Source organism: Otolemur garnettii, unplaced genomic scaffold (assembly GCF_000181295.1).
Source record: "Otolemur garnettii isolate 467f Iridium unplaced genomic scaffold, OtoGar3 scaffold00003, whole genome shotgun sequence".
Lineage (NCBI taxonomy): Eukaryota > Metazoa > Chordata > Mammalia > Primates > Galagidae > Otolemur > Otolemur garnettii.
In genome coordinates, this window is record NW_003852398.1 from 43,071,354 (window position 1) to 43,086,303 (window position 14,950).

General features: G+C 38.5%; 1 protein-coding gene across 1 annotated transcript in view; it reads left to right on the forward strand.

Annotated features, from left to right (window-relative positions):
* The window catches only part of KIF3A (kinesin family member 3A), a 53,457-nt gene that overhangs the window by 18,307 nt on the left and 20,200 nt on the right, over nucleotides 1-14,950 (forward strand). The window contains exons 5-8 of the mRNA XM_003782204.3: nucleotides 3,014-3,119; nucleotides 5,953-6,092; nucleotides 6,490-6,687; nucleotides 7,330-7,504. Of these exons, the coding sequence (XP_003782252.1) occupies nucleotides 3,014-3,119; nucleotides 5,953-6,092; nucleotides 6,490-6,687; nucleotides 7,330-7,504 (619 nt within the window). The remainder of the gene's footprint in view (nucleotides 1-3,013; nucleotides 3,120-5,952; nucleotides 6,093-6,489; nucleotides 6,688-7,329; nucleotides 7,505-14,950) is intronic.

Here is a 14,950-nt window from a genome sequence, read left to right on the forward strand (position 1 = left end):
GCGGGTCCGGGCTGGGGATTCGAACCCGCCACCTTAGGTGTACGTGGCTGGCGCCTTAGCCGGTTGAGCTATAGGCGCCGAGCCGGATTTGCATATGTTAAACCAACCTTGCATCCCTTGGATGAAGTGTTCTTGATCGTGATGTATAATTTTTTTAATGAGTAGCTGCAATCTATTAGCTAAGATGTTGTTGAGTATTTTTGCATTGATATTCATTAGTGAAATTGTTCTGTAGTTCTCCTTTTTAGTTCAGCAGCCTTTCGCAATAACAAAAATTAACAAATGGAACTTAATTAAGCTGAAAAGCTTTTGCACAGCTAAGGACACGACAAATAAAGCAAAAGACAACCTTCGGAATGGGAAAAGATATTTGTAGGGTATCAATATGACAAAGGGTTGATAACTAGAATCTATAGAGAACTCAAATTAATCAACAGAAAAAGAGTAAACAATCCCATCTACCTCTGGGCAAGAGATATAAACAGAACCTTTTCTGAGGAAGACAGATGAATGGCTAACAAACATTTGAAAAAATGTTCATCATCCCTAATTATCAGAGAAATGCAAATCAAAGCCACCCTGACGTATCAGCTAACCCCAGTGAGAATAGCCCACATCACAAAGTCTCAAAGCTGCAAATGCTAGTGTGGATGTGGAGAGAAGGGAACACTTTTACACTGCTGGTGGGACTGCAAACTAATATAACCTTTTTGGAAGGAAGTATGGAGAATCCTCAAAGATCTCAAACTAGACCTCCCATTTGATCCTGCAATCCCATTACTAGGCATCTCTCAGAAGAAAAAATCATTTTATCATAAGGACAATTGCACTAGACCATTTCTTAAAGTTTAATTTACAATTGCCAAAACATGGAAACAGCCTAAATGCCCACCAACCCAGGAATGGATTAACAAGCTGTGGTATATGTTTACCATGGAGACTTTACATCTTTTGTATTAACCTGGATGGAGGTGGAACACATTCTTCTTAGTGAAGCATCACAGGATGGAAAAGCAAGAATCCAATGTACTCAATTCTAGTATGAAGGCAGTAGATGATCTAATACAATGGGTAGGATGGGGGATGAGGGATCGGGGAGAGGGGTAAAGGGGGGGTCACAGTGTATGGTGTACCTCTTGGGGGCAGGACATTACAAGAGGGACTTTACCTAACAACCGCAGTCAGTGTAACCTAATTCTTTGTACCCTCAATGAAGCCCCTACCCCCCCAAAATTAATAAACAACTTTCATCAGACTTCCACCTATGTGGAAGCTTATTGTGCAAATTTCATGAAAGTGAAGTTCTTTCTAGAATTTGTCTGGGCCTCAAGAACCCTAAACTTCCACATGGCCTCCTCAGTGCCACTGTCACGGGCATCTACAGCTTTTCAGGGCACAGTCTTAAACCCATAGTTATAGAGAGCAGCACATTGTTAATAAAATAGGCGCTTAATTTATATCCCATGACAGAAAGAATGATTTTTCTTTCTTTTTTTTTTTTTTCTGAGACAGAGTCTCACTATGTCGCCGTGGTGTCACAGCTCACAGCAACTCTTGGGCTTAAGGGATTCTCTTGCCTCAGCCTCCCAAGTAGCTGGGACTACATGCACCCACCACAATGCCTGGCTATTTTTGTGTTTTAGTTCTCATTGTTGCTTAGCTGGCCCCGGCTGGGTTTGAACCCGCCAGCCTTGGTGTATGTGGCTGACGCAGTAACCACTGTGCTACAGGTGCTGAGCCAGGATGATTTTTCTTAATTTGTAAATATATCTTATGAAACACACACACACAAATCCCAACTAGATTGAAAATAATCACAGAGAATGTCACGTCTGTTCTTGTGGACTTTTGTCTCTGGAATTGTTTTTCAAAGTTTTTTTGTCTTCTATGTCTGTGAGGTCTTAATACCCATGGAATGGCTTCCCCCTGGCAGCCACAGACTTCTGCTCCAGTTTCACTTCATTCTGTTGGCTTGTGGAGGTGATTCCTTGGGCCCTCCATAGTGAATTTTGTATATTCAGTGCCACTTGTATTTTAGGTAAAACCATACTAAATGCATTCTTTAAATTTGGTAAAAGTTCTTATAAGGTAACTTACAGAAAGATAATATTTTTACATAGATATCGTAGATCTGATTATTTCACTCAGCTACTTGAAATTCTCTAAATTACTGTTATCATAAAGACCAGTAACCAAGGCCAGGCATTGTGGCTCATGCCTGTAATCCCAGCACTCTGGGAGGCTGAGGCAGGTGGATTGCTTGAACTCATGAGTTTGAGACCAGTCTGAGCAAGAGCAAGACCCTGTCTCTAAAAATCAGCTGGACGTTGTGGCAGGCACCTGTAGTCCCAGTTACCTGAGAAGCTAAGGCAAGAAGATTGCTTGAGCTCAAGAGTTTGATGTTACTTTGAGCTGTGATGCCATGGCACTCGACTGAGGGCAAGTCAATAAAGTAAGACTCTATCTCAAAAAAAAAAAAAAAAAAGCAGTAACCATTCTTAAATTATCTCTGCCTGTCTCTATAACCAGATATTCTACCTATTTCCCTCTATTTCCTGTTCTCTCCAGCTATCCTGTCTTTTTTGTTTTGTTTTTTTAATTTTGAAAGTGCCTAGTTTTTTCTAATTTCAGGATCCTTGTACATACTCTCCTCCTCCTACCACAACCCAGACTATTTATCTCATATTTCTTCTTGTAGTTTTAGCTTAAACATCATCTTGGGGAAACTTAGCTTATCTTTACTTTTCTACCTCAGTATTCTGTAATAGATTCCCATACCGTCCTGTACTTTTTCTTTATGGTATCATCACAACTGAAATAAAATAGTTTTTGCGCATAATTATTCATTTTTATGTTCTCCTTCTAGATTGTCACCTTTGTGAGTGTAGGGACTGTATCTATCTTGTTCATTACTGTATCCCACCATCTAGTAGAATGTCTAACACATAGTGAATGCTTAGTAAAAATTTTATGAGAGTTATTGATATAAATGTAAAGTCTTATTTTTTTTTAGGTTAAAGAAAGACCTGATGTGGGAGTTTATATCAAAGATTTATCAGCTTATGTGGTAAATAATGCTGATGATATGGATAGAATTATGACACTAGGCCACAAAAACCGTAAGTGTCCTTCTTAATTGCGATTAAACACTTGTGTGTTGCGTCGGATGGTTTAAAGCAAAACTGGTATGATGGTTTGCCCTGTAAAGACTGGATTTTTAGATTTCTTGAAAACCATTCCCCTTTGATTGTTTACTATGTAGCAAGCATATATAAATGAAAAATATCACAGATCGTTTTCCATGTTGACCAAAATTTTGTTTCTTTTGAATAAGGCTAATCCTTGAAACTCTCCTATAGCTGTTCCTTGTTAACTATAATAGTATTGATAACATTTATTAAGCACTTAGTGAGTGGAAAGTGGTTGCCTTAAGTACTTTATAAGGATGATCTATTTTAATCCTCACAAGAGACTATGATGCTATAAAATTCCTACTTTAGGAATGAAGAAACTGAGACTTAGTTAGAGTAATCTGTCTAAAGTAGGACTTCATGTAACTACTTAGTGGTAGAATGAGTGTTAAGACCTATGCCATTAGTCTGCATTAACCAGGAACTGTACTGCCTCCATTTTGCTGACCAAAAAACAGCATAAATTTTAAAAATTGCATGTTTTTAGTAACTTTTTTCTAAGTTTTTCATCTAAAGAGTAAGAAATTCAATCAATAACTAATATATACATGTTCTTGGACTAGTACAAGTAATGTTATTAATAGTAATTAGAAATTAAAAGTAAAAGATAGGAAATGAAATCTTTGAAACTTTATGACTTGACTATTGATTTATCAAACTCAAGGAAATTAAAGAAAAAATTTGAAAAGTCATTACATTCTTATAAACTAACAGAAAGACAGAGAGAGACTAATAAGAAAAAGACCAAATCTGAGAAAAATAAGCAATAGATATGGATGTTATTCACAGAAGATACACTCCCTGATAAACTGTCTGTATGTGCACAGGCATGTGTGTTTCTATTTTTAGGGAGAGCATGCTTGTCTTCTTTCTTTTTTAGTCAGATAACAGCATACTTTTATTCACTCAATAATATTATCTTGGAGATCATTTCACATGAACATGTATTAGCACATGTCTAAACATTTGAAAATAATTATATAGTATTTCATTGGATAGATATATCATTATTTATTAATCTTTTATTGATGTACTTTAGGGTTGTTTTCAAACTTGCTATTATGAGCAATACTACAGTAAATGAGTTTATACATACACGGGCGTATTTATAGGACAAATTTTTTTCATGCCCTTTGAAAAAATGAACATTTGCTTTTCTTTTTTCAAAATAAATATTGTAAAGGTGCTTTTACAACATTTTTGTTTTCATTATGTGATGTGTTAGTAAATTAGAATATTGGGTCTATTTGGTTGCTATTAGCTGTTTCCTCCCAGGGATTGTGAAGTTGAACGTAAGTCACTTTAAGCGGCATTACATTGTTTTATTTTTTACAACTAGAAATACAGTAAAATCACAATCATAAATAGCATTCTTACATTACAAAAACAACAGGTATTAAAATATTGAGTATGTGTTTTTCAAAAAATTTTCTTTCTCATTTCAAATTGAAAAACACGGCTCAGCACCTGTGGCTCAAGTGGCTAAGTCGCCGGCCATGTACACCCAAGGTGGTGGGTTCGAATCCCCAGCCCGGGCCTGCCAAACAACAATGATGGCTGCAACCAAAAAATAGCCTGACGTTGTTGCGGGCGCCTGTGGTCCCAGCTACTTGGGAGGCAGAGGCAGAAAACTCGCTTGAGCCCAGGAGTTGGAGGTTGCTGTGAGCTGTAATGCCACGGCACTCTACCCAGGGGGACAGCTTGAGGCTCTGTCTCAAATAAATAAATAAATAAATAAACAAATTGAAAAACACTGCCAACAGTGTGGTGGGATAATCAGCATACCTATGGAATTGTTCCTGTCCTTTGGCCTCATAATTTTAGTTTGGAAAGTATGTTCCATGGAAATAACCCCAAAGAGAAAGAAGGGAGCTTTTGAAAGATGCTTACTGTCACTTATGAGAGTCATAAATAACAAACCATCCCAAATATTTTACAGTAAGGGAATAGAAAAAAAATTTTCAGTAATATTTTTTAAGTTGTTCTAACATGGAACTACACATAGGAAATAATGTTAAGTGGAAATAATGTTAAGTGGAAAACAAATGTTAAGTGGATAAACGAGGACCAAATACTCTGTGAAAATATGTATGTGTATCACTACTGATCAGAAGATTTGAAGTGGTATCAAATTTAATGGCTCTATATTTTGGGGGAAAATTCATAATTTGATTTAAAAATCAAAAAGTATATATCAAATCACAAATCCTTGTATTTTCTTTCACTAATTTTTCATTTATTTTTCATCATTAGGCTTTTCCTTATCAGTTCAATTTACATTCTAGTTATCTGATTTTAGTTTTTAATGTAGTTATATGCTAAAAAAGAATACCCTTTTAATGTTTAACTTATAAAATCAAAGTTTGCATAGAGAAGTACTATGTATTCATGTGGTTTAGATGCCAAGAACATAATTCTTTTTGGACATACCTGAATCAGCAATAATTTTCCCAAAATTTTAACAATGTATTTTTTTAGTATAAATTAGTTAATTTTTAGGCAGTAATACTTGGGATTGAAATTATTTAGTGCTAAAATTATGTCTTTAGTATGAGAAACATTACCAGTTATTTTGGTATCAACATAAAGTATAAGAAATTTTATATAATAGCTAAATATACATTCATGTTTTTGTGGTTTGGCGATGTTCTCTGGCCACTGACTGTGACTAAATTAGGCATCTTAGAGTGTTCTGGATATTTAATCATTTTAAAAAGCATTCTATATAACACTTCTAAATGCTTTCCTTTCTTTATTAAAGGTTCTGTTGGTGCAACTAATATGAATGAACATAGTTCCCGTTCTCACGCCATCTTTACTATTACTATAGAATGCAGTGAGAAGGGTGTTGATGGGAACATGCATGTCAGGATGGGGAAGCTCCACCTTGTAGATCTTGCTGTAAGTAATAGGATACTACTTAAGGAATACTCTTGTATTTCATAAATTATTAAGAATTAAAGTGAAAAGATGTGATTTACATATGATTTTTAAGTTATTACTTGTGTGTGTTTAACTTATTATTTATTATGGAATATTTCAAAGGCATACAAAAGTAGATAGACTAGTACAATGATCCCCTATGCACCTATCACACAACTTTAAGAAGTATTAGCTCATGGCTAATCTTGCTTCATCTACTCTTACCTACTTCTTACCTTCCTGTATTATTTTGATGTGAATTTCAGATAATGTATGAGATTTTCTTTTTATTGTTGAGTTACTTTTTTTAAATCCTTGGGTAGGATATTCTGTACTTTTTAATCTTAGCTTTACTTTTATCTCTACTTATTGCTAGGGTTCAGAAAGACAAGCAAAAACTGGAGCTACTGGACAACGCCTAAAGGAAGCTACAAAAATCAATCTTTCACTTTCCACCCTTGGTAATGTAATTTCTGCCTTGGTTGATGGAAAAAGCACTCATGTGCCTTATCGTAACTCTAAATTGACACGTCTTCTTCAGGATTCTTTAGGAGGAAATTCAAAAACCATGATGGTAAGACTTAATTGGTGGTATAGTTAAACAACAGACAAATTTAAGATTCTAATTTATGCCAATAATTGACATGTGTAACATTTTAAAAACTATTGATTATTTTACTTTTTAAAATGTGTGGCTGTCCTTGCTGTAATATATTGTATGCATTAGCCCACAGCAGTGTCATTTGGAAACACGTGGTTGACACTTTCTTTTTCAAGAAAGCCAGGGTGCATATGTGCTCCAAAATTTTTTTTTAATTTTAATTTTTATTTACATATGTGTATATATTTTTTGTTTTGTTTTGTTTTTGATACAGAGTTGCCCTGGGTAGAGTGCTGTGGTGTCATAGCTCTCAGCAACCTCAAACTCTTGGGCTTGAGTGATCTTGCCTCAGCCTCCTGAGTAGCTGAGACTAAAGGTACCTGCTACAATGCCTGGCTAGTTTTCTATTTTCAGTAGAGATGGGCTCTTGCTCTTTTTTGCTCAGGCTAGTTTCAACCTCCTGAGCTCAAGGGATCCACCTGCCTCAGCTTCCCAGAGTGCTGGGATTAGAGTCATGAGCCAATGTACCTGACCTCCAAAATTTTTAAAATATATTTTTAATGGCAGTATTAATTTTAACTGCATCAAGTGTAAATTTTTTTTCTAATTTGACAGTGTGCAAATATTGGGCCAGCAGATTACAATTATGATGAAACTATCAGTACATTACGGTATGCTAACCGTGCTAAGAATATTAAAAATAAAGCTAGAATTAATGAAGATCCAAAGGATGCTCTGCTTCGTCAGTTTCAGAAAGAAATAGAAGAACTGAAAAAAAAGCTCGAAGAAGGTAACGTTTTTCTCAAAATATTAATCTTTCTATTGACTAAAAATATGTTTAACCCCTAAATGTCCTAACGAAGACCACCTATTAAATGGAATTTTTTTATGCCTCTGATATTGATAGTTAAAAGAATATTTCTGGAAAGTAACTTGGTACTTAAGTACTTTAGTATTTTCATATTAAGCTTCAGTTAAATTACATAATATTGGTATGTGTGGTTTTTAGAAAAATTAACTTAAACTGCCATCCTTAGTCCTATGATTTTTTATAGGTTTCACATGTCTGCCTATTAAGTAATTATATATTTATTTTTTTTTTAGAGATAGTCTCACTTTGTCACCCTTGGTAGAGCGCTGTGGCGTCACAGCTCACAGCAACCTCCAGCTCTTGGGTTTAGGTGATTCTCTTACCTCAGCCTCCCAAGTAGCTGGGACTACAGGTGCCTGCCACAATGCCCAGCTATTTTTTTGTTGTAGGTTGACTGGGGCCGGGTTCAAATCCGCCATCCTGAGTATGTGGGGCTGATTCCCAAATTACTGAGCCACAGGCACTGCCCAAGTAATTTTTTTTTTTTTGAGACAGAGTATCACTTTATTGCCCTCTATAAAGTACTGTTGTGTCATAGCTCACAACAACTTTAAACTCCTAGGCTCAAGTAATTCTCTCGCCTTAGCCTCCTGAGTAGGTGGGACTACCGGTGCCTACCACAACAGCTAATTTTAGAGACGAGGTCTTGCTTTTGCTCAGGCTGGTCTTGAACCCATAAGCTCAGGCAATCCACCTGCCTCAGCTTCCCAGGTGTGAGTCACTACACCCAGCCTAAGTAAGTAATTCTTATTTGTTTCTGTCCGAATAAGAATTCTGGCTTATTTGTCTCTGGTACAAACCAGAGTTCTGGCTTTATGATCAATACCAGTTCACTATGTTTGAAGTAAAGAAAGATACTGAACAGTCCTGGGTAAACCAAGTTTGTTGTAAATGAAAATACATTGTGTGGCCTTAAAAATATGCTTTCATACTTAAATTTAAACATGGGATTCTATTTTGGAAATTCTTTTCTAACAGCATCATGCTAGAAAGAAAGTTTGAATATCTTATTCATGAAGATGAGAAGCTCCCAGTTATCATTAAGTGCTCAGTGACTCCCTGTATCCTCTTGCTAGTGACAAACCCTTTCTGATGGGCATAGAGCTCTTTTTCATACCACATAAACAGAGGACTTTGAAATCGCAACTTTGCAGTGTGTATGGAAACGGAATAGGTTAGAGGTGAAATCCAGTGATGGCAGTGTTACAAATGTTTGGAAAAGGTGCTGATTTAGTAAACTTGGGTAAGATTATTGAGGAATAGCAGTAAGTGAACTCTCACTTAGGTAATGAAGTTTGGTGTTTCATATGTGACCACTAGGTGGTATTTATAGCCAGTATGTTTTAAATATTTTTAGTTTCTTAGTCAATGCTAATGTTGAGTGCATACCTTCGCTTTGCTGACTTTTTTTTTTTTTTAACTTTTTGTTGTTGTTGTTGTTGTCATTGCTGTTTGGCAGGCCAGGGCCAGGTTCGAACCTGCCACCACCAGTGCATGTGGCCGGTGCCCTAGCCACTGAGCTACAGGCGCTGCCTGCATTTTTTGATGTGGTAAAATATACATAAGATTTACCATTTACCCATTTTTTAAATATACAATTTAGTGACATTAAGTATTATATATTCATGTTGTGCAGCCATCACTTCATCTCCAGAACTTGTTCATCATCCCAAACAGAAATTCTATACCCGTTAAATACTAACTCCCATTACCTTCCCCATTAGTTCCTGGTAGCCACTGTTCTACTTTCTGTCTCTGTGACTTTGATGGTTATAGATATACTATGTAAGTAAAGTCATAGTGTTTGTCCTTTTGTGACTGGCTTATTACACTTAGCATAATGTCTTCAAGGTTTATCCATGTTGTAACATTTATCAGAATTTCTTTTTTAAAAGTTATGGTAAAATATATGTAATATAAAATTTGCCATTTTAACCAATTTTTAAGTCTACAGTTCTGTAACATTAACTATGTTCTGTAACCATCCAGCTCTAGAAATTTTTCATCTTGCAAAACTGAAACTTTGTACCTATTATACAGTATATCTCTATTCCTCCCTTTCCTTAGTTCCTGGAAACAACCATTCTACTTTCTATGAATTTTACTACCCTAAGTATCTTATGTAAATGGAATGATTCAGTGTTTGTCTTTTTGTGTCTGTCCTGTTTCACTTAGCATACTGTCTTCAAGATTTGTCCCTGGCTTGGCACCCATAGGTCAGTGGTTAGAGCACTGGCCACATACACTGGGGTTGGTGGGTTCGATCCTAGCCTGGGCCTGCTAAACAACAATGACAACAACAACAACAACAAAAATACTTGGGCATTGTGGTGGGCGCCTGTAGTCCCAGCTACTTCGGAGGCTGAGGCAAGAGAATTGATTAAGCCTAAGAGTAAGAAGTTGCTGTGAGCTGTGTTGTCACTGCACTCTACTGAGGGTGACACAGTGAGACTCTGTCTCAAAACAAACAAACAAACAAACAAAAAAACCCAACAGGGCGGAACATGATGGCAGATGGAAAAGACCTTTAACTCAGCTCTCCTGGAACAATAGGTGAGAGCTAGTGGGCTAGATCATACCTGGTGTGAAATATTCGTGGAGTGGCAGTTTGGGATGTGCAGTGAGGTGGCAGATTACTGGACTTGGAGTATAATCCCAGGCAGCAGAGACTGCCAGGCAAGGTTCTGCCAGCCAGCTCCCCCAGGGAGGTCCCAGAAGCCCATTACAGTTTTCAGTTCTTGGGGAAGCTAGGTGTTGTGTGGAAAGATTGGTGAAGTTGGGCAGCACCTGCGGCTTAAAGGAGTAGGGCGCTGGCCCCATATGCCGGAGGTGGTAGGTTCAAACCCAGCCCTGGTCAAAAAAAAAAACCTGCAAAGGAAGATTGGTGAAGTGTGGACTCTTTTTTTTGTGGTTTTTGGCCGGGGCTGGGTTTGAACCCGCCACCTCCAGGATATGGGGCCTGTGCCTTACTCCTTTGAGCCATAGGCAGCACCCTGAAGTGTGGACTCTTGAGCAGAATTTGGTGACCAGCGTGGGGTGCTGTCTGGAGCAGCTCTGCTGTGTTTTGGTAGGGATGAGACATTCATGCAGGGAAACAGGCGGCCATTGTTATAAAATCTGTGAGACAGGTGTGTGCAGGCCTCTTTCTGTAGGCCAAGTACTGTGGTCTGAGTTCCACCTGTGGGGAGTTGTCCTACATTCTGAACAGGCCCAGGATATCCCGCATTCCATGGGAACTGGAAGGAATTTGTGAAACCTGCCTCTGAAGATTTTTTGAGATCTGTGAAATCACAGCTGGGCAGGGACTTGAGTGCCAACCCGTTAAATGCGAGACCATCAAGAACAGTCTAAGCTGGGAAACTGGTAAAAGCCTGGGAACCACTCATGGCGCCACCTGGTGTGCAGAAAGTATATTGCAAAATAAGTATATTCCTACTAAATTTGATCCCGATGGCATATATATGTGTTTATGTAATTTTTTTGTTGCCTTTTTATATATTTTTTTCTTTCTTGTAGGAGTAGTTAAAAATTTTTTCTTTCTCTCTTCTACCTCTTATGGTTGCTGAGATTGCTTACATCAGGCAATTTGAGCTTTTTTGTTTGTTTGTTTGTTTGTTTGTGTGTCTTGTGTTTTGCTAAGTCCTCCAGTTGGCTCTTTTCCCTAACTCCACTTTTTACATTCAATAAGAGCAAGGCCTTCTTTATTTTTTTTCTCTTTTTCTTTTTGTTGATTGAAGAACCTTAGCTTAATCTGATCTCTTTCCCTACTTCACTCCTCAACATTCTCTCAGATAACAGAGACTCTTCTACTCTTACAATCTTTCCCACATATTGTGCTTCTGCATTAGCTAAGATTCCCCCCCCCTTTTTTTCTTGTTTCCTTCTTGGACTGTTGACTCTCTTTTCTTTCTTCATTCCTTTTCCCTTCCCTTCCTTTATTTGATTCAATGGTACATTTAATTTCCTTTGTCTATTCTTGTTTTTCAATATTTTTTCTTACCCTACTTTTTCTAAATTTACTTTTTATCTTTATTTTATTTTTTGATTCTTCTTGTTTCTCCACCTTTTCTTTGCTGAGGGTGAGTGCAACACAGTTGTAGTCTGGCGGGTAGACCACAGCAGTAATTTGGCTCAAGTAGGCCAGAGGAACTCTTTATGTTGGCCCTAGGAAGAAAGTATTAGGAAGACCATGCTGCAGAACTTTTCTATTTCTCCATTTTTTTTTGTCTCTCTCTCTCTCTTTTTTTCTTTCTTTATCTATACTCACGTTTCCTTTCCTGTCTTCTGTGTTTGTTCTTTTTCTTCTCTTCCTAATTTTGGGCAGAGGAAGAGTCCAGATGTGTTCAGGCTGGTCAGGAGTGCCTGATTTAGAGGAACTCACCCAGCACAGCTCCTCAGAACCTTTGAGCTGTAGAGGTGCTGTGGTGTTAGCACAGGGCTGAACACTAACATTTCTTCTATCACTCGCATCTTTCCTTCCTATCCTTCTTCTCTCCTGTTCTTCAGTTTTCTTCTGTCAGTCCCCCTGATCCCCCTTTTCTTTTCTTTTGTTTTTTTCTTTCTTTTTCATTTCTCTTACTCTTTCCTTCTTTTTTTATTCCTTTTTTTTCCTTCCTCTTGCTTCTCCTTGTTTGCTCCAACCCTTCTCTGCCTTCTGACCCCATAGCAAGAGGCTTCTTCATCACCTAAACTCTGAGACAAGGTAACTTGAAGCAAAGGAGGAAGTGAGAAGGAAAAAGGTGTACAAGGAAGTGAACAAGAAGAAAGCATACATGAGGAGGAATCAAAAGAAAAATTCAGGCACCATGAATAACCAAATTAGAGCAACTCCCCCAAAGGAACCACAAGGCAATTTTTAAAGAGAACTCCTCCTATAAAGAATTAATGGGGCTCAGTGCCAGTAGCACAGTGGTTACAGTGTCAGCCACATGCACCGAGGATGGTGGGTTTGAACCCGGCCCGGGCCGGCTACACAACAATGACAACTGCAACAACAAGAAAAACAGTAGCCAGGCGTTGTGGTGGGCACCTGTAGTCCTAGCTACTTGAGAGGCTGAGGCAGGAGAATTTCTTAAGCCCAAGAGTTTGAGGTTGCTGTGAGCTGTGACGCCACAGCACTCTACCAAGGGTGACATAGTGAGACTCTGTCCTCTCCCACCCCAAAAAGAATTGATGGATTTGTCAGAAGGGGAATTTAAAATATGGGTGATTGTAGACAATAAAGGAATTGGAAGAGAAAATGGAAAGACAGAACTAAAAGTCAGACAAGAGATATGTAGAATATAGAAAAGATATGGATGAGCTTAAAGAAATGGAGACAATCAGGGAATGTAAAGAAGCTATAGAAAGTATCAAAAATAGATTAGACCATGGAGAAGAAAGAATATCAGAGTTAGAGGATAAAGTCTTTGAGTTAACACAGGTAGTTACTGAGTCAGAAAAGAAGAGAGAGAAAGCAGAGCAGGTGCTTAGAGAATTGTAAGAAGTCATGAAGCGTTCAAAATACAGATAATAGGAATCCCTGAAGGGGAAGAAGATTGTCCCAAAGGTATGGAAGCCCTACTGGAGTCTATCATAAATGAAAATTTTCCAAGTTTTAGTAAGGATCCTGACACATTCCTTTCAGATGGATATTGAACCCTGCGCTGTCTCAACTCAAACAGAGCCTCTCCAAGGCACATTGTAATGAACCTGTCCAAAGTCAAGATGAAGAAGAAAATTCTACAAGCAGCTAGGAATAAGCACCAGTTAATCTACAAGGGCAGAGCCATTAGGATGACAGACTTTTCTTTTTTTTTTTTTGAGATAGAGTCTCACTTTGTCACCTTTGGTAGAGTGCCATAGCGTCACAGCTCACAGTAACCTCTAACTCTTAGGTTTAAGCAGTTCTCTTGCCTCAACCTCCCAAGTAGCTGGGACTACAGGCACCTGCAATAGCACCTGGCTATTTTTTGTTAATTCCCATTGCTGTTTTAGCTCGCCAGGGCCAGGTTTGAACCCGCCACCCTTGGTATATAGGGCTAGCACCCTACCCACTGAGCCACAGGCGCCGCTGCAGGATGACAGACTTTTCAACTGAAACTTTCCAAGCCAGAAGAGCATAGTCATCTTCAACATCCTTAAACAAAATAATTTTCAGCTCAGAATCCTGTATCCTGCTAAACTTAGCTTCAAAATTGATGGAGAAATCAAATCTTTTGCAGATATACAAGCACTGAGGAAATTAATCATAACAAGACCAGCTCTACAGGAAATACTTAGACCAATTCTCAATTCTGAACATCAGCCAATTCTCAATTCTGAATATCATGATGGATCACCACAAAATTAAACACCTAGAAGCTAAAGGCCAGAGCTTAGCTTTCACAATGGCACAAAGAACAAAATCAAATAAAAAAAAATGTCATAATAAGATGAATAGAATTCCACCACACTTATTGATACTCTGAATAAATATCAATGGACTGAATTCCACACTGAAGTGGCACAGGTTGGCTGATTGGATAAAAAAAACACAAGCCACCAGGCGTGATGGCTCACACCTGTAATCCTAACACTCTGGGAGGCTGAGGTGGGTGGATTGCTTGAGCTCAGGAGTTCAATACCAGTCTGAGCCAAAGTGAGACTCCATCTCTACTAAAAATAGAAAACCTGAGGCAAGGGTAGTGCCTGTTGCTTAGTGGTTAGAATGCTGACCCCATATACCAAGGGTGGCGGGTTTGAACCTAGCCTTCGTCAAACTGCAACAAAAAAATAGCTAGGCATCCTGGCAGGTGCCTGTAGTCTCAGCTGATCAGGAGGCTGAGGCAAGAGAATTGCCTAAGCCCAGGAGTTGGAGGTCGCTGTGCGCTGTGACACCATGGCACTCTACTGAGGGTGATAAAGTGAGACTCGTCTCTTAACAAAAATAAAAAGAAAAGAAAAATAAACCTGAGACAAGAGGGTCGCTTGGGCCCAAGAGTTAGTTGCTGTAAGCTATGATGCCAGGGCACTGTACCCAGGGTGACAGCTTGAGACTTAGTCTCAAAAAACAAAACAAAACAGAACACAAGCCATCCATATGCTGTCTCCAGGAGGCACACCTTGCCCTGAAAGAAATCAAGACTCAGTGTGAGGGGATGGAAAACAGTGTTTCAAGGAAATGGAAATCAGAAGAAAGGAGGGGTTAAGTCTTACTCTCAGACACAAGCAGATTCAAAGCAACGTTAGTTAAGAAAGACAAAGATGGCTTGGCGCCTATAGCTCAACCGGCTAAGGCGCCAGCCACGTACACCTAAGGTGGCAGGTTCGGATCCCCAGCCCGGACCCGCCAAACAACAATGATGGCTGCAACCAAAAAATAGCCGGGTGTTGTGGTGGGCGCCT